The sequence below is a fragment of the Chionomys nivalis genome, chromosome 14, assembly GCF_950005125.1.
Source record: "Chionomys nivalis chromosome 14, mChiNiv1.1, whole genome shotgun sequence".
Taxonomy (NCBI): domain Eukaryota; kingdom Metazoa; phylum Chordata; class Mammalia; order Rodentia; family Cricetidae; genus Chionomys; species Chionomys nivalis.
The window spans coordinates 21,311,784-21,331,850 of NC_080099.1; the positions used below are offsets into that span (position 1 = coordinate 21,311,784).

The 20,067-nt window shown below is 45.8% G+C and overlaps 1 protein-coding gene across 2 annotated transcripts in view; it reads left to right on the forward strand.

Annotated features, from left to right (window-relative positions):
- Nucleotides 1-1,804, forward strand: part of Fech (ferrochelatase) — a 34,989-nt gene extending 33,185 nt beyond the window's left edge. Inside the window, exon 11 of one of the 2 annotated variants that reach the window (XM_057789255.1) lies at nucleotides 69-1,803. In XM_057789255.1, the coding sequence (XP_057645238.1) occupies nucleotides 69-203 (135 nt within the window). In that variant the 3' untranslated portion in view covers nucleotides 204-1,803. Of the gene's footprint in view, nucleotides 1-68 lie in introns of both variants that reach the window. The other variant, XM_057789256.1, reaches the window with a different exon arrangement.
- The last annotated feature ends 18,263 nt before the right edge of the window (nucleotides 1,805-20,067 follow it).

Genomic DNA, 20,067 nt, shown 5'->3' on the forward strand with positions numbered 1-20,067 from the left:
ATGCGCGGAGGGCGTGCACGCGGCCCAGTAGATTTGTGCCGCTGATGGCTGTGTGCTCTGTCTTGCAGGCCTTGGCTGATTTGGTGTACTCGCACATCCAGTCAAACAAGCTGTGCTCCACGCAGCTGACGCTGAGCTGCCCGCTCTGTGTAAATCCCGTCTGCAGGGAGACTAAATCCTTCTTCAGCAGCCAGCAGCTGTGACCCTGCCTGAGGACCCATGGGACTCGCCGAAACACAACCTCCAGGCGCCTCCAATGGGGACCTAAGCCACATTAGCCTGTGCACAAGCTTCAGACACAAACCATGATTTCTTTCTTGCCTTTATTTTGTTTTACTTTATTTTTTGCTTCCCTCTGTGGTCCACGCTGGCCTCCAGTGGTCCTCCTGCTCCCATTTCCTGAACACTAGCCTCACAGACATGCAAAATTGTGTTGCTCAGGGAACAGACTCTGAAATTCTTACTGGGGTTTCTGTCTTCATATACATGCACGGGGAATACTTACACCCCTTTCTGGGGTCAATTTACTCGCCTGGAGCGTCTATTGTGACTTTCTAGGAGTGAGCTTTAAGTTTTTATCTTATGAAATGCACACAGATTCTGCACTTATTGCCCTAAGCAACCTCCTAAAATAGTATGGTGGGTCCCCTCTGTATGCTTCAGTGGTGAGCGAGTCTGCGGCCTCATGGATATAGCTTTAGGGAATGTAGTTAATTTATGAAATACAATTTGTGGAAGAATTGGACCTGGAGGTAGCTTAGTGATTGTGTGCTTGCCTAGGGTGCATGAGGCTCCTAGTCTGGTCCCCCGCACTGCACGCAGGCATTACGTTACCTGCTCTTTCATACCGGAACGCTGGTGAACCGTTCATCATGGTGTCTGTGGAGGAGTCTCATTTTCATTCCCTGAACCCGAAACAAGTGCACTTCTCACATAGCCTGGTAAACGTGTGGGAATTCGGTCCTTGCTGTGTATGCCTTAGTTTGAGTCCGTGGTACCTCAGGGAAGGTGGGACTCTGCTTCCTGTCTTCTAGGATGGTGCCACCAGGAAATGCTACTGATGGATTTCACCCTCCCCAAGGCCAAGGAGCCCCCTAGCGTCACCCTGCTCTTAGCCGAGTGCCTCTAGTTTCTGCTCACTTGTTTGAAAATTATTTTATAAAATTGACTATGTCTGATAACCTTGAGTTTTCTTCATTAATAAGTTTTAATTATGAAATATAGTCATAGAATAGGCCATTTGTAAAACATAGAGAAGGAGAAAATGACCACTCTAATGTAATAATTATCATTTTAGTACAGCCTTTTCCTGTGGATATTATATATATATGTATATATATACATATATATGTGTGTTTGTATATATATGTATTGATACTTTGAGAATTTCAACATATTCCATCTTAGTCACCTTGCTTTCCCCTCCTAACTTGTTCCTGCCTGACTGTGTGATGAAGAGTTGTTCTACAGGTGTGAAAATGATATCAGAGAATCTGATCTTCTGATTTGGATTTAAATGGATTTTAAAGTCTTTGGGATCCTTGAAGGATTTCTAATAATCACTTTCTCTGAAACTTTGTTCTTCAAAAAGAATATCTCTTTGAGCATTTTTATTTTTAGATAGAAAAGCAGTTCATAAAGTGGAAAATTAGGAGGATGCATAGATAGTCTATACTGAGGATTTACTATTAATAAACATAGATAGTCTATACTGAGGATTTACTATTAATAAACATAGATAGTCTATACTGAGGATTTACTATTAATAAACATTATAGCTTTAGTCTGTTTGATTTGTGCTGTCTTCTAAAGCTGATTCAGAATGACTAACTGTGGGACGTTCACTTGGTAATCCAGCAAAGCTTTCTGCTGGCTGGAAGACTGCTTATACCGATAATGGCTTTCAAATTTGACTAGCGTCTCCTTTTGTTCCTAATTTGGCTTTGTCTTCATTAGTAGACGGTTTCTAGAGAAAGATCAAAGGTCTGGGTACTCTGGGATGTCCCTGTGTCCATTTCATCACCTTCTGGGGATGAGCCCCACAGTGAACGGGCATCTTGGGGTGGGTGGCCCCTGTTGGCAGGCACTGACGCTCACAGCCATTACCCTCCTCAGGGAACTTGCTTGTCATTAGTCTTGGCTCTTCAGCAGTTTTTCAGATGAAAACACCTTGGCCCGGAGATATTGCTGGAAGTGCCAGTTCAAAAGTCCCTGCTAGAATATCCAAAGTCCTGCTCCCTTCACCCCCTGACTTGGAAAGCAAACTCTTGATAAGGAATTGTGTCCGGAATTGTATCGCTGGTACTGAACTGAAAGCAGACTTGCCCTTTTAGAGGCATTTGTGGGAATCACTGCCTATGGTACCTTTGACTCTCAAGTGTTTCCCCTGACTGTTCACCACAGGTGAGGGTCACATACCTGGGTAGCATTTGGCAGGATGGAAATCTTTTTTAGAACTGCTGAGTCTTTGAGAGTCGTTATCCTGTTTGTCAGCTTTGAAGTACAGATGTTTGCCCTGGTAACAGGCAATGGACTGCCAGTGCTATCTGGAGCTGCTGTGTGTACAGACCTGGCTCTAACTGATCGAGAAGATCAGTGGGTGCTGAGAAAGTTCAGCCGCTGGTGTAATTGCTGGAAGCTAGGAGGATGCTCTCCAGCAGGTCTGTGGGAAGGAGTCTGTCTCAGAAGTGAACTCGGTGTTAACTGCAATCTCACATCAGGGCCGAGTTAGTGTTGGCTGGAGAAACCAACGCCTTTGATCCCGATGCTGTCTCAAAGTGTGTGTGCTTGCTTACTCATGTGACCCCATGAGCTAGTGTAATGTTACTTTGGACTCCCACTATTTTCATTGTGCCCGAATTAGCAGCAATCACTTGTGAAGAAAAAGTGGGCCGGGCGGTGGTGGCGCACGCCTTTAATCCCAGTACTCAGGAGGCAGAGGCAGGTGAATCTCTGTGAGTTTGAGGCCAGCCTGAACTACAAGAGCTAGTTCCAGGACAGCTAGGGCTTTTGATCAGCTGCCTTTGTCTAGCCATTCTGCCCAGGGGTGAAGAGCACCAACCATGCCGCCTCTCTGCCTCACACTCTCCGACAATGCCCAGAGAGAGCATGAGAGCAAGAAAACCCTCCTATCAGCTTTTAAACAGTCACCCAGACAAGACCACATCATAGGGCTTATAACCCCAAAAACCATTGGCTAAAGGGATCGAAATCCCACATCACAGCCATTAAAAAATGAACAAAGGCACATACCATGTTCATCTTTCTGGGTCTCAAGATGGTGTTTCTAGGTCCATCCATTTGCATGCAAATTTAATGATGTCATTGTTTTTTACCGCTGAGTAATTTTTTAAAATTTAAATTTAAATTGTGTAAATGTACCACATATTCTTTATCCATTCTTCGGTTGAGGGGCATCTAGGTTGTTTCCAGGTTCTGGCTATTATAAATAAGGCTGCTATGAACATAGCTGAACAAATGTTCTTGTAGTATAATCGAGTATCCTTTGGGTATATGCCCAAGAGTGGTATTGCTGGGTCCTGAGGTAGGTTGATTCCCAATTTTCTGAGACACTACCATACTGATTTCCAGAGTGGTTGTACAAGTTTGCATTTCCACCAGCAACGGAGGAGTGGAGCACTGGGCTGAGCTCCCAAAGTCCAGTTGAAGAGTGGGAGGAGTGAGAATATGAGCATAGAGGTCAAGACCATGATGGGGACACCCATTGAAACAGCTTACTCAAGCTAATGAGAGCTCACTGACTCTGGCTAGACAGGGAAGGAACCAGCATAGAAACAAGCTAGATCCTCTGAATGTGGTGACAGTTGTATGGCTGGGGTAGACTGCGGGGCACCAGGATTTGTCCCTACTGCTTGTACTGGCTTTTTGGAACCCATTCTCTTTGGATGGTTACCTTGCTCAGCCTGGATATAGTGGGGAAGGCCTTGGTCTGTCTTTTCAAAGCAATGTTCCTTGCCTTCTCTGGGGAGGGGATGGTGTAGGGGGGAAGGTAGAGGGGATGGGAGGAGGGGAGGGAGGGGGAACTGGGATTGGTATGTAAAATGAAAAAAAAGATAGTGTTTTTTTTTTTTTAAAGGAAAACAAAGATGAGCAAGGGTATGTGTATCCTCTCATTGCTCTTGACCATGGGTGTGATCCCCACCTTGGCTTCTGCTCAGTAATGTACTGTGACCTGGAATTGAAAGCCAAACAATGCTTTTCTCTCCAAAGTCGCCTTTCGCCTGGGTGTTTTGTTGCAGCAACAGAAACCGAGATAAGCATGCATCTGTGCATGGGCACAGACACCTCTGACCGCATCGTCGGGTCTCTGTGCAAATCCTGAAGACAAAACAGACTGCTGCATCCCAGTCTGGAGGAAAAGGTAGACTTACTAACAAGACCGAGCTGGCACTGTGGCTTTCCTCACTGTCCTTCTGTTTTTCAGTTGTACTAGCAAAAGGGGAGGCATTTCTCAGAGTCAGGCTCGCACGAATATTCTTTCACTTGTCTAAGGTTATGTCCCGGAAGAACTTCATGACTATCATTCCCAGGACCCACCTTCCAGTTTCCTCGTCACTGGGATGCCCTGGGAGCCCGTCTTCCCCTTCTGACTCCTCCCAGTCCAGGAGGCTTTCAGTGATACCCAAATTACTTTCATAGAGGCCAGACCCACAAAATTTCTGAGTGGCACCTGGAAAGTTCTGATGCTAAACCAGCTTCCTCCAGCTGCTCACCTGTGTGCCTCTTTTCAAAATGCATTTCTTTGGGAAATTAGAAACGGTGGGAAGTTACACAGCACTGCGCCGGGAGCTGGACGCCCTTGAGAAGCAACTTGCTGCGGCTGCCACTTGCGGTGCAGCTTGTGAAGAGGGACTCTGGGAGGCATTTGCCTCTTGAGAACACAGCTGTAACATTTTAGGGTCCTAGGAGAGGGTGGAATTCCTTTTTCTTTTGATGTGGAAGCCTCTCTACAGGGAAAAGGTGAAGAAAAGGATTGTCCACTGGGGTAATCAATTTTGTACAATTTTCTTTGATAATACCATGCGGTTGATTCTAGCTGAGTTATCAGCCTCCGTTTTTAGTCCACCAAATTAGTCTATAGTAGGCCATTATGATAGGATGTTGGAATTATTTTTTAAGCATTTATTTTTGTGATTTTTAATTGTGTGTGTGTGCGCGCACATGCATGATTGCAGGTTCCCACAGAGGCCAAAGGTGTTTGATCCCTTGGAGCTGGAGTTTTAGTGTAAGCAGCCTGATGTCAATTCTTGGAATCAAGCTTGGGTCTTCTGGAAGAATCATTACTTTTAGTCACTGAGCCATTTCTCCAGCCCTGGATGTTGAAATTAAAAACATTTGTGCCGGGGCGATGGCTCAGTTGATCAGCACCTGCTACTCAAACACGATAACCTGGGTTCAGATTCCCAACTCCCATAGCAGAGACGGGTACGGCTGTGCATGCTGAAATGGCTGTGTTGGGCCTAGGACAGAGATAAGCATATCCTAAGGCTTATTGGCTAGCCGGTCCAACTGAATCTGGTTTCAATGAAAGACACTGTTTCAAAAAGCAAGGTGGAGGATTGAGGATGGTATCTCATTGCCAACCTCAGGGCTACATGGATGACTACATAGATACAGCATGTATATAACACACACACACACACGAGCAAGAGAGAGAGGGAGTTTTAGAATAAAGCTTGGTTTGAGCCTTTATTATAAACCTGTGTTTAGGTCCTAGTTGTGTCTCTTGCAACTTACCACTCCGATGTTGTTTCCAGACCTTAGTGGGCTGCTTCTGTGCACAGACAGCTCAGACTGCCCCCCTTCAGTCTCCCTTGTGATCCAATGTCTGCCTTCCCACCATGTTAAGACAATAGGGCTGGGGTGTTTCTAAGCCATAGAGTGGAGCCTGGGGTGTACAAGGAAGCCTCTGTCCTCTATCCCCAACACTGAAGAAAATGAACAAAAGGAAGAGTCTTTCATGGATTTGACCCTGAGAACTCATAATATATCGTGTACGTTCTTTTTCATTTTGTTCATTTGAAAGCACATTGAGGTAAGGAATAAAAGTGGCCGCCCATGTTGGCGTAGAGCTGGTTGCTGCAGTCTCGGTTTGAGCAGTCATCTCTGCTACAGTTCAACAGCAGCAAAGAAAAGATCCTATCACTCCTTATTTATTTTACCACCTCATTGTTTTGTTCTTTATCTAGACTTAAAAAAGTAATGGAGAAAATCATAGCACAGTTTAATCCTGTAGCCACCTCATTGATTCTTACAGACACGTGAAGAAATGGTCTCCAGTTGTCTGAAAAGTATCATCCAGTTTACCCAACTGGGCATTTTGACATATAAGGTATCTCACACTTGCCCTACTCGTTAATGAGAGCAAAAACACTAGCATTGGGACTGGAGAGCTGGCTCAATGTGTAAGAGCCCTGGCTGCTCTTCCTGACAAACAGGGTTCTATTCCTAGCATCCTCCTGGTGACTCACAACTGTCTATCACTCCAATCTCAGGGGACCGAAGCCCTCTCCCCTCCTTGGGCACTAGGCATGCACATAATACACAGACATGCAAGCAAAACACATGGACACATAAAATAATAATAAAAAACATCAGAACATCAGCACTAAAGTCAGATCAGTTGCAAACCAGTTGACCACAGAGACAAAATCTTGGTGACAATGAGCGATGGTGAGATGGCTCAGCGGGTGTGAGCGCTTACTGCCAACAGAAATCTTGAGTTTGACTCTGGACCCCGCATTAAGGTGGAAGGAGAGAACCAATTTCACCAAGTTGTCTTCTGGCCTCTAGCCCTGCCCACTCACCCCTCTCTCCCAGGTCACATCACTCACACGAACAATAAATTTAATGAGCAAAAGAATGCATTTAGACACGTTGCATTTATGATAATGTAAACTCACCTTCATGCATAGACTGTGGTGTTGTCTTTTCTCCCCCAGATTGCTAGGTGTGACTATTTCCCAGCATCCTCTACTGCCGTCCATCGGGTGTCTTTCCATAATGCCGGATATGAGGTATACTTCCTGCTCCTTCATGCTCTCTAGGTTTCAGTTCCTAGAGGAGTAGCTCTCCTGTCAGCGCCTCTTTGGAGTGAAAGCCACTCTAGGTGACTGGTTCTGATCTTTCTGATATGATTCCCTTTGTTTCCAGCACAAGCCCGTGGGCCTGTTAGGGAATTCCTGGAAAGCGGATCTCAGAGCAGTTTGAGCCAGGGCTGTGAAGGAGAGCTTTCACATAGCAAGGTCTGCCTGAAATGCAGCCTTTGCTTTCCTCCCATTTCATTTGGTCCTAGAAAACTGCCGCGGGGGAACACATGCAGGTGGACCTCGTCCCCGGAGATATGAATGCTCCTTCTTAAGATGAAGCCATGACTCTGTGCCTGCTTTTGTCCCTTTCTCTGAAGAAGCAAGCCTTGCACTGCCTCCCTCAGCTGAGATGAAGTTAAAGGACCACTGAGACAGGGGCTGCTGGGTTCTAGTTGGCTCACGAAGGCAGTCCAGCTGTTCTCATTCCAGAGGGACCTTCTCCATCATTTTGCCGTCATACTCAAGGGCCTCTGCTTCTGTGGTTCCTGCTTTGCTGGAAGCAAAGCCATCCTTTCCCGCAGCTAGCCTCTGCAGGAAGTATTTTTTTTTCCTTATCTGTGTCTTCTCGTGTTTGTGACATGACAGAAGAGAAAGAATTGTATCACACATGCTGAGGTGTGGCTCAGGTGGCAGAGCGCTTGCTTGGCACGAGTCCCTGGCTTCAATTGCCGGCGTGTGGAGGTGCCAGACAGCAGCATGTTTATGTCCCTCATGACTTGGCCAAATTAGAGAACCCTGCAGCCCCCTCACGCTTCTTCTCAGCTTCCCTGCAGGAGCTGAGACTCCTACATTTCTGAGGCGCTTTCTTTTGTTTCCTGAAATAGGGTTCTCCTTCATTGCGATCCATTGATCCTCTGGAGCTAGGACTGTCTCCAGGGTTTTATGCCCGATCTCTTCCATATCCCATAAAGACCAAGTACCAAACGAGCCATTATGGTGTCCAGTAGAAAAGGTTAGCCTGGCATCACCTGCCCAAACGTCAATTGTCTCTTCAGGAACCTGATCAGACATTTTGTAGCAACTGTGAAGCGTGAGGTATAATCTCTTTTTGTAATACTTCAATGGGTTCCCCTCCCCCCAACTAAGGCCACACACAGTCACATTCTCACCATCTGGACCAAACTGTCTCTCCATCATGTTGACCTCCCAGCTGTGTTATCCACAAGTCCAGAAGATCTAGAGATGTTTGTCCAGGAAAGAGGGCTCCCAGGACTGGGCATCTTCAGGATGGGAGCAAACAAACCTCCGAGTTCTGCACCTGAGCAGTCCCAGCGAGGCACAAGATGGGAAATACCCTGACACAGATGTGGGTGTCTGCCCCTGGTACCCAGAACTCAGTTATCTGCTTCAACTGTGGCTCAGAGCCATCAAGTTTGGACATAGAATAGGTGTTCTTGACAATCCAAGACTGCAGAGGCTCCCTCTTTCTGGGACAGAGAAAAAAAAAAAAAAAAGAACCCTGATCTGTAGCGTTTGCTGATTTCTGTCAGTTAAATACCCACAGTGCAGCTACTCTGCACCAGAGTTGGGATGAGAGGCCATATTGGCTTTATGAGCCAACACATGCTAAGCCCAGCTTGCTGCTGACTCAGTCCCTCATCAATGGCCCTTCTTTGTGTCTGTGAATGTTCCACCATGCCATTGCCTTGCTCTCCTAAATAGAACAGAACACTGAGGAACTACAGACTAGTGGGGGTAGTGGGGTCTAGAGAAGGAATAAGGCAAGTTGCTTTCGGAAATGGTCACGCTGTATCCTTATACATATTTTGTGTATACTTTATACATGCTTTAATACTATATACATATTGTACCCATGAACATTCAGACACATTCCTGGTCATAATTTAAAAATATACGATTCTTAGTTTATACATAATTTTATACATACTTTAAACTTATAAAACTGTTTATCTTGTTCTTCTAAAGTATATATTTCTCATTGAATAATACCTCTTGGACATAATACTTTCTTCCTTCCTTCCTTCCTTCCTTCCTTCCTTCCTTCCTTCCTTCCTTTCTTTCTTTCTTTCTTTCTTTCTGAGACAGGGTTTTTCTGTATAGTTTTGACTCCTATCCTGGAACTTGCTGGCCTCGAACTCACAGAGATCCACCTGTCTCTGCCTCCTGAGTGCTGGGATTAAATGTGTGCACCACCACCGCCCGGCACTACAATACATTTTTCATGGCTACAGCAACATTACATGAATATGACTCAGTTACTGAGACTGCTTATTATTATTCTCGTTTTCACTTATTACTAAGTAGTGGCTTGATAAACATCCACATTGACAAAATCTCTAGGTATATCCGCAGTGATTTCCAGAGGAAAAATTCCTGAAGGTGAGTTTTCTGGATCAAAGGATATACTTGCAAATTTTTTTGCAGAAGATTGAACTGTGCGGTATTTGAAATGTGTGTCTGTGTGTGTCTGTGCATGTGCCTCCTTCTGTACGTGTGTGCGTGTATGTACGTGGTAATAACGCAACAAATAAACAAGCCCAGTGATCTCTTTTATTAATTTGGCTAGTGGACTGCCGTAGTTTCCGGTGATGACTGTTCCAGAAGGTGAAATTCTTTGGTTTTAAGAACAATTAGGAAGAGCCTGGAATCAGGATGCTCTAAGTTGAGTGTGCTTGCAGAGCTCCCGCAACCTCGAGATCAATTCTTTAGTCTTGCCCTTTCGGTTCCTATTGCTGCTTCCTTTGCTCACTTGCCCTGGCTGGGTCACGGGCAGAACTAAAGACTCTAATTTTGTCAGTCTTTATTCATCAGAAAATTTGTGAAGATTTTAAACGCTGGGAGAGGTTGGAAATTCAGGTTGAGAAATTTGGGGAAATTGTGTGTTGTTTTCACTTACCCTTTACAAATCTGCAGGTCCCCACGCATTGCCTGTGTGTGTCCCTAATGCCCTTCTGCCCCCGTGGGGCTCTGAGCCGTCCATCACAGCCAGGCATGCCTTGGTTCAGGTAACTACTGTATTAACACAATTGTCCCCTTACAGAAGGCCAGCAGGGAACATGTTCCTTCCTGTTTCTGCACTCCTGAAGGTTTTCATGTCCATGCTAATCCACAGCGGGCTTGGGCCAAGGCCAAGATGCCCATCAATATTTTAAAGCAGGAGTTATAAAATTTATGGAAGACGCACAAAGGACAATTCACCCGAAGTCATGAGCCCGCTGAGCAGGGATATTGGCTAAAAGGAGATTTCCTACTTTGAAACAGTGTGAGATCAAGTACCATGCTGAAGAGGCCCTTTCTATGCATGGGGCTCAGAGCTTGGTGTAGGGCCTGACCTGGTTTCCAATCCCACCTACAACTGTTAATTTATTTGGTTATCTATTAACGGTCTCCTGGCAGCTTACTTTTATGTTTAAAATTAAGTGCTTGATTGATTATTTTCTAGAAGCGTGATGGGCTGTTGTTCTATACTTAAGCCAATCCATTAGTGGGCTTCTCTCATTACTGATCTTTCTTTCCTTCCTAAGTTCATTGTGCTTGCATGTGTGTGTGTGTGTGTGTGTGTGTGTGTACATGCCAAGGCGGTGGGGCTAGGATGGAGAGCAGAGTAAAGATTTCTCCATTCTTACAGTAGAAGAAAGTGTAGCTTTTATTTTAAAACCCCAGTGGAGCTTTCAATAATCGAGGAGTAATGTTCATAGGAGGAAGGAGTGTGCCAGAGAATTTTATATTATCATGATTTCATTTATCAAAATTCCTCGCATAAGTTTCTATTCTCTCTCTCTCTCTCCTCTCTCTCTCTCTTTCTCTCTCTCTCTCTCTCCCTCTCATGTGTGCATGTGTGGTGGTTTTGTTATACAGCCAAGGCTAGCCTCAAACTTGTGATTCTCCTGCCTCAGCCTCATGAATACTGAGACTACAGGGGTACGTTACACCTGGCTGTACATTTTTATCTTTAAAAAACCTCTATTGTCTCTTGTCAGTATTGGAGGCAGGTGATGAATTCCTGTCTTTCCAGATTTTGATCCAAAGATAGAAGGTTCATTACATTTTTTAAATTTGGGGCTTACTAGATATCAGATAGATAGAAGTAAAGCCCACGACATTAGGCAGAGCTCCTGACTCTGGACTTGAGCAGAATTTCCAGTAACTTGAGGGCTTCTTGGTTGCCTTCAGCCCTTGGGACTGTGAAGAATGGCACAATGTCCTGTGAGCTCCAAGCGAGGTCATCTCTGGCCACTCAGAACAACACCATAACAAAGTAGGATGGAACCCACATTCTGCCTGGAAAAGTCTGGGAACACTGGAATACCGTGTAAAGAAGAGTAATCAAGTCTATGTTAACAGGTGTTTCTTTGGACTGCCAGCTCTTAAATAATGACACGGAGACTTCTTATGAAATATGAAAGCTTGGCTTTGTCTTAGCCTCATTCCCAGCTAGCTCTTAAAACTTAAACTAACCTATTTATATTAATCTACATTCTGCCATGTGTCTTGTTATCTCTCCTCCATACCGTGTGTCCTATTTCCTCTGCATCTCAATGGCAAATCTCTGCCCCTCAGATACCTTCCCAGAGTTCCTATCTCTTCCAGGAAGTCCCACCTATTCTCTCTTGCCTAGCTATTGGGCATTCAGCTCTTTATTAAGCCAACCAGAAGGTGCCTTAGGCAGATGAGATAAAACAGAACTACAGCTTCACACAGTGAAGATCAAATATCTCACAACAATCTGTTCCCCGGTTCACAGCTAAGGAGTGGATGCCAAATGTCACTTTAGGCAGTAAGTGCTTCTCTTCAGAGTGTTGGCTGATTACCTCTCATTTTGGCTCATCTATACAGGGAAGCTATGGGTAGACACCACCATTCACATTCTTAGGCTGGGCTTCCAGTATCAAATGAGCAAGGGAGTCATAATTCAGTCCATCAACGTGAAGTATAGAGACATTCTTCTCTCCCATCTGCCTGCTGATGGTCTTTCTTGGAGCCAGCAGGGCTCTTTGAGGAAGCTCACCTTTGTGTCTTAGTCTAAAGGCTCTTCAGGAGCAAACACGCATATGTGTCAAGGCGTGCTCCTAAAAATGGTCATGGAAATGGAAGCTTTACCGCTCTTGTTACATGGACTTGGGTTTGGGAGGAGAAGGGATTTATAGGAAAACTTTACAAAAATGACAAGTCTTTCCCTGGGCTGGGCTTTTTCTGGGGAGATAGTTCAGTCAAAAAAGTACTTGCTATTCAAGCAGAAGGACCTCTACAATGCCAAGAACCCATGTACAGAGCTGGATGTGGTGGTGTCTGCTTGTCAGCCCAGGGCTGAGGAAGAAAGAAATAGGTCCCTGAAGTTTGTTGCTTCAGCACTGTTGGTTCAGGTCCCATTGAGAGACCTAGTCTCAAAAACTCAGGAAGAACGGCACCTAAGGTTGACTTCAGGCATTTGCACACACACACACGCACACCACTATACACACTTATACAAAAAAGCACAAACAACACACTCTTCACTCATCAAGTTTGTGAATTTAGTTTCTAGTCTTGGGCTAGAACGTCACGGAATAATTACCAAGCTCATACTGACTGTACGTGTCTGACTTTTCATTTCTGCATCAAAGACCTCAGTCAGCTGACAGGAGGGGGATTTATTTCAGTTGGGCATTACAGAGGGGCTGGCTCTGTTACCATGAGTTCGAGACAAAGCAGACTGTCATGGTGGAAGAGGAGGTCGCTTACCTCAGGACAGATGTCAACAGAGAGGCAGGAAGAGGCTCAGTATACCTCCCCTTCAAGTTTCCAGGCCCTCCTCAAATAACACCAGGTCATCAGTACAAGAGGCTTTTGGGGTACTCATCTTACATCCTAGTACTGAAAAGGGGGGTTCCATGAGGCAAGGCCCATCTTTTCCCAGAAGCTCTGTTAATGGTAAGGATGGGCTCCAGCTGGAGCTGGTGCCAATTTACGAGGTGGTCTTTCTGTTTCTCTTACTGGGAGTGGGAAGATTTATGGTTCCACGGGCCAGAAGCTGAGGAAACTAACTCCTCACAGCTGACAGAGATGGCAATACTGAAGCTCTTGCTGGAGGCAGCTGTGTCCAAAGCCACACACCTAAATGTGCACGTGACCATTCTGAAGGCTGACCCACTCCCCATGCTGGTTTTGTTCTGTAGGGCAGCTGTGACAAAGAGCTGTGGAGTTCGTGGTTTAAACCAGCGTGTGTTTGCTCCTCACAGTTTCAGAGGCTGAAAATCTAAACGGAGGGGTCAGTAGAGTCACGTTCAACTTCGAGGCTCTGGGTAAAAATACTCTATATTAGTCACCTGCCTGATGCTGTGATAAGTCACCATGGCCAAGATAACTTAGAGAAAGGAGGTCTCATTTGAACACCTGGTTCCAGAGAGATAAGGTCTGTCATGGTTGGAAAGCATTTCAGCAAGAAGCAGGCTGGAGCAGCCACTGAGGGCAACTGCAAGCAGGAAGCAGAGAGAGAGCAAAGTAGAAAGGGTGTGTGGCTTTCAACTCTCAAAAGTATGTACAGTGACATACTGTCTCCATCACGACCATACCTCCTAACCCCACCCAAACAGTGCCACCAACTGGGGACCAAGTATGTAAGCATCTGAGCCCACAGGGGTCATTCTCTTTCCAACCACAATGCCTTCCCTGCCTCCTACAACTCTGGTAGCTCCAGGTTTTCCTGGCCTTGTATCTCCATCACTCTGGCTTCTCCCTCCATCTCTATGTGGCTACCTCTGGTTTGTGTCAGCCCCTGTTCAGTTCCCATGAGAACAGTTGTGGCTGGATCTGGGGCCCCCCTACTGAATACAGTTTGACTTTGGAGCAGAATCCTTTGTGAAATCTGACAAAGGCTCTGAGTTATGAGATGTGGATAGATGTCATTCTCCATGGTTCAGAGGCGGAAATCAGAACCCTGACGGCTGTGCTGATTTGCTCTAATTGCAGCTGGATTGTGAGGGCTTGGGCCTGGTTTCTAGGTTCTGTGTACTGTGGGCCTGTGCTGCTTACCACTAAGCCTGGTTTCAAGACCCATTTCCACACACTACACATACCGTGGTTCCTTTTGGGCAAGGGATGGGAGCTTTCCAGAACCCAAGGAAAGTGTGGGGATGATCCTGGGAAGACCAGAGGGAGTGGTATAGTGGATTTGATGGAGGTGCCTGAATTAGAGAAGAAGGAGCCTGGGCTTTCGTCCTGATGGGTTGACCCTAACCAGGAGCATACCCCTCACCTCTCGTGAATTTTTGATTGTGAAATTAAACTTTTAATGGCTGAGTCATCTCTCTGGCAGCCCCTCACCTCTCCTAATGTCCCTCACCTTTCCTTCCCCACTGTCTTAGGGTTTCAATTGCTGTGAAGAGACACTGTGACCACAGCAACTCTTATAAAGGAAAACATTTAATTGAGGTGGCAGCTTATAATAGTTTCAGAGGTTTAGTCTATTATCATGATGGCAGGGAGCATGGTGGCATGCAAGCAGACATGGTGGCAGCTACATCTTGATCAGAAGGCAACAGGAAGTGGCCTGTGATGCTGAGCAAAGCTTAAGCAAAAGAGACCTCAAAGATTCATCACCACAGTGACACACTTCCTCCAACAAGGCCACACCCACTTCAACAAGGCCACACTTCCCAACGGTGTCACTCCCTATGAGCTTATGGGGGCCAGTTACTTTCAAACTAGCACACCCTCCTTTGGACGGAGCAGTTTCTCAGCTTCCAGTCACTCTGCCCCCTACCATCACCCAGCAGAGCCTCTTCTTTCGCATCAGCAATGGCACAATTCATCTATGTTCCTGAGACCAGGCTTCCAAAACAGCACAGAAAAATCTCCCAATGTTTCCAGAATCAGATGTGTTTCCTGGGTATCGCCGAAGAAAATGCTTCTTCCAGGAGATTGCTTTCAATCTCTGAGAGTGAGGCAGACGGTCAAGTCTCCCAGTGAACAACCAGGGGTAGAGAAGGAACCTTTTAATCCATTCCCTTGAATCTCACCACCGTGCTTCTGAAACACAGATGTGACAGATAAGTCCTACAGGAGGCGGTGTGTCCCAGGACCTGGACCACGCCTGTGCAGAGGATCCCCCACCCTCAAACCGAGTGCAAATGAATGCACAAATGGAGGCAGGAAATTTCAGGAAGATGAAGTGACTTTTCCCTAAGGTCACACAGAGGCGAGCTTTGGATGCTAAAGGTTCTTTAAGATTTTTATTTCTTTTGATACTATTCTAGTGCCTCGCTATTTGGCGCACCTTTAAAAAATATTATTTTGTGTGCACGAGTATTTTGTTGGCAGTATGTCTGTGCACCACTTGTGTACCTGGTCCCCACAGAAGCCAGAAGAGGGTGTCAGATCCTTTAGAACTGTAGTCCCAGATGGTTGTGAGAACCCATGTGAGTGCTGGGAATTGAACTCAGGTTCTCTGGAAGAGCAGTCAGTACTCTTAATTGCTGAATCATTAGATACCATAATGCTGCTTTTTCGGGCACCATTACAAATATAGTCATTGTTTCAGTGACATAAAATGGGGCAAAGTTGAAAGGAGGAGGTTGGAGGAGACAAGGAAGTAAAAGTTTTTCCAGTGTAACATCTGCAGTGAGGGTTAGGTCTCAGACACACTGTTCTGGTTCATTGTAGACAAAAACTTGTGTTTTGTTTGGCATACTCAGTCTCTGTGAAGAACAACTTTTTCTTTCATAAACTATTTGACAAAATTCTAAGGTCCATTTCCTGTCATCAACATCTCACCTAGGGATCTAGATACACACACTAAAATATTTCTTTTAAGAAATGAAACAAAACAGATTGACAGGGTCATGAAAAATAGGAGTTTGCCCTGTTTAGCTCTCCAGTGATTCAAATAGTATGGCTCATCAATTCAGAAGTTAGGCTGACCTTTGCCCTGGGAGCATGTGTGCTAGGTATTAAGGACAATTGTGGGATAATCTGTGAAGTACGGGAAGCGACATCTGTTCAGCAGAATGAGGTTTTCGGGGCCTCCCTTCCACATATGTAGCAAGCTCTCACCCTCCTCCTCTTCTTTTGAGACTCACGTATCTAAGGCTGGCTTCAAACTCTTGTAGCTGAGATGACCTTGAAGTTCTGATCATCCTGCCGCCATCCTGAGATTACAGGTATGTTCAACACCCAGTTTATATCGTCCTAAATATCTAATCCAAGGTTCCATGACCGCTAGGCCAGTTCTCCACCAACTGAGCTAATCCCCAAACCTCATTTTCCTTATGGCTTGTTTGAGCCTCTGCTTTTCAACCCATCGCTGAAGGCTCTGGTAGGCAAGGAAAAAACAAGCAGCCATCAAAACCTTCCTATACCTGTCCATAGCAAGCTTGGCTCCCAGACAGATCTTCCGGCAAGCTTGGTTTCCTGGTGGTGGTGGTGCAATATCGGTATGTGTGTACACACGTCTGCTAGTGTGTTCATGGGGGCAAAGAAGGGGAGGGAAACACTTATAAATCACTTCTTGCAAATCCTTCCATTCTGAGCCAGTTGAGAACTAATTTCTCTGCTTTTCTCAAGCTTTGATTTATGTATTGGGCTCCTGGGGTTTGGGTCCCATCTCATGACTGTAGCTTTGGATTTAGCCGGGTGCACCATAAAAATGTTAGACGATTTGCATGCTGTGTGCTGATTGAGTTGCATTCTTTATGGGATCATTTTGAGATGGATTGTCTCTGTGGGCCTCTGTTCTTTTGTTTGCTGGGGTTCAGAGGTTACATCAAAAACCTCCAGGCCTGCTGCCTGATGTGACCTTTGAACTCTAAAGGGCACAAGATCAGGAGGCTATAAAACAAGGCCCAAACACTAAAGGTGTCATTCTGATGGTCCCCAAAGGACAGGAGTTTAAGGCTTGGTCACATGACAGAATAGAGGCAATTCAAGCAAGCCGGAAGCCAGAATTAGCACATCTTAATCTCAGTTTCTATACAGGGAGATAGAGAGGAGCCTCTGGCACTAGACACTGGGAGAATCACTAACTATGTTGGTTGTGTCTTTGTATGGCTGAGTTTGATAAAAAACATCCAGCAAGGCTCAGTCTATTAACCTGCAGTCTGTGCGGCCTTGTTTTACTGTGTCACCATAATCAGGTTCAGTTTTCTATCTGCTGCAGTGAGCAGCACCAAGGCAGCAGAGGTTACAGGGAGGGACTGTGTGTGGCCACCTTAGGGTTCAGGCTCACAGGAAGGACAGCAGAGCGAAGCTGAAACCTGAGAGCCGCGGCCACCGTGGCTTGGGAGAGCGCTATATTTGCTCCTGTATTTTTTATTTTTAAGGGGAAGAAGTGCTGGCTGCGAGTCAAACCTCCAAAGAGCATGTCATTAGGAAAGGAAGATCTATTTTGAATAATGATAAAAGTCTCCTTGTGCTTGGCTAGCACTACCTGGCCAAGCAAAACAAGTGTGTGGAGAAAATGCAGCCAACCCTTGCAAGAACCGAGGTAGAACATTAAAGGCTTGGGTTTAGGATCCTTCGCACCAAATAAATGATCTAGAATATTCCCAAACCATAAATGAACTCCTACTGATTTATGCAGAGGTTTCCAAGGTCTTTCAGAAATGCATTGTGAGGACATTTGCACTTTCTGGCAGCATGGAAAATGGTCCACGGCAGCAGAAAAGAGGCTATGCCAAGTCAGACTGAAAGCCTTCAGCGACAGATAAACTGTGGTGTGTGTGTGGTGGGGGGGAAGGCCACAAACAGGACCTGATATGGAGGAGGAGTAGCCTTGGAGAGAAGCCATAGTCCCCTGTGGATTGCACACAGGGAAACAGAGTCCCATGGTGACTTGGACACATCTATCCTCAGATGCTGCTCTCATCTCTTCCCAATTAGAGTGGAAAGAAAATACATATTTTTTTAAAGATGTATTTCATGTGTGTGTGTGTGTACCACATGTTTGCCAGTGCCCACAGAGGTTAGAAGAGGGTGAGGGGTCCCCTAGAGCTGGAATTATAAGTGTTTGTAAGCCAATGGACATGAGCCCTGAGAATCAAACTCGGGTCCCCTGAAAGAGTAAGGAGCAGCATTCTTGGTTGCCGAGCATCTCTACTTAGGACACATCTAAGAGTGAAGCACACACACAGAGACCTGAGCTCCCCGAGGACGGGATCCTCTCCACTGGACACTTAGATCCAAGGCTGTGCTTCGAAGGCCTCAGCATGGCCCACTAGAGAGTCATGAATTTTAGGCCAAACACTTGAGGGTCAACGACAACTGGAGACTAAGGGAGTCTGGGTAGGGATAGAAGAAGGGATGGGGGAGGTGAGGGAGAGTCTGGGTAGGAATAGAAGGGATGGGGGAGGTGAGGGAGTCTGGGTAGGGATAGAAGAAGGGATGGGGGAGGTGAGGGAGAGTCTGGGTAGGGATAGAAGAAGGGATGGGGAGTGAGGGAGTCTGAGTAGGGATAGAAGAAGGGATGGGGGAGGTGAGGGAGTCTGGGTAGGGATGGAAGAAGGGATGGGGGAGGTGAGAGAGTCAGACTCAGTGAAAGGCAGCTGGTACTTCTCAAGCCAGGGGGAGATTTGTCAGTGTGGGGATAGAACAAAGGAAGGGTTTTTTATTCAGAATGCCTGGGCTCTACATAGCATAGATCCTCGGGACTCAGAATTCAACCCTGAGAAGGGCTGAGCACGTGGGCAAAGCTGTTGCCTATTTTAAAGGAGGGGCCCAGTATATGGGTTGCCTGTGGGTTTCCAGTGTTTTATGTACCCTTTGTGGAATGGTAACACTGTGGCAGAGATGCACCCATGATGTCTTTCATCACCTTCTTCTCTTGTCCCTAAGCAGTCCAGGGACCCTACCTGAGTTTTTATGCCTGTTTCGACTTGTGCTGGTGGTTGTTTAGGTCCTTTGTTTTTTTTAATCTTCATAATGAGAAAGGAGGATGAGCCCCAAGACAGGGTCTCTCCATATGAGAAAGCTTGGGTGGATCTGGCTGTCAGCATCCCAGTGCCTTGTGGGAAAGAAATTACAGGAAAACTTTTATGGGGTGGGGAGGCAGAGTTTCTAAAGGAGAACATTTACAAAGCCAATTAAAGATTCTCTTTTCCTTCATGACTCTAAAGAGCTGGTTTGTCTACCCAAGGGTCTGTGATACCCTGCCTGCATTCTCCACTCATTTGAACTCAGTTATCTTTGAAAGATGCTATTAATCCTGCCATCTCCAGAAAGTCTTCCTGGATCTGTCCAGTTCAGAAGGGCCTTCCCTTTGGGTCCTGTAGAGTGCCATTCATCTGGCATGTCTCGCGAGACTCCCGGTTGCTAACCAAATAGCAGGCACTGGTGCATGTGCATATATATATTCAAATATCTACCGCACTGTCCAAACGCCCTCTCCAGCTAAATTAGAAACGCCGTCCTTCCATTCATCTCCTTCACTAAAAATATTTCTTGCTTAATCGATGTATTGGCTTCTTGGGGGCTTTGCTCATCTTCTTTTGATGGATATTCATTTTATTAGAAGTTTAGCTGGAGAACGTTGATGAAAAGTGCCCCCCCAACCCCCAGCATGCCACGTTCCATGCATCTGTGAATGTGTAGACCATCTATAATCATTTCATCACTATCACTGTACATGGCCAGTTCAGAGGTTGTGTTGGGGGAGGGGAGATGGGACCAGCCCAAGAGAATTCAGTTTTGAGGGATAGAAAGTTTGAGACAGTCTAAGCAAAACCATGACAACCCCAGTAGAGACTTCAATGGAAGGTGCCTGAATTGAAACCCTGACTTAAAAACTCCAAAGACTGTGGAGCAGGCTTGGGGTCATAGGTCTGTGTGGTAAAGGCAGGCTGCCACTTGATTCATGTGGCCTCTGAATCTCAGCCCCTAATTAACGGAGTGGGAAATCTGATTGGCTGAACTGGGTACCAGGTGGACACATCAGGAGCATGAATGATGAACCTGGCTATTGAAAAGTCTACCCCTTTGTATTTGTGGGGTATTTCTCAAGAGTGAAACGATTGTGTTTGGCAGTTGT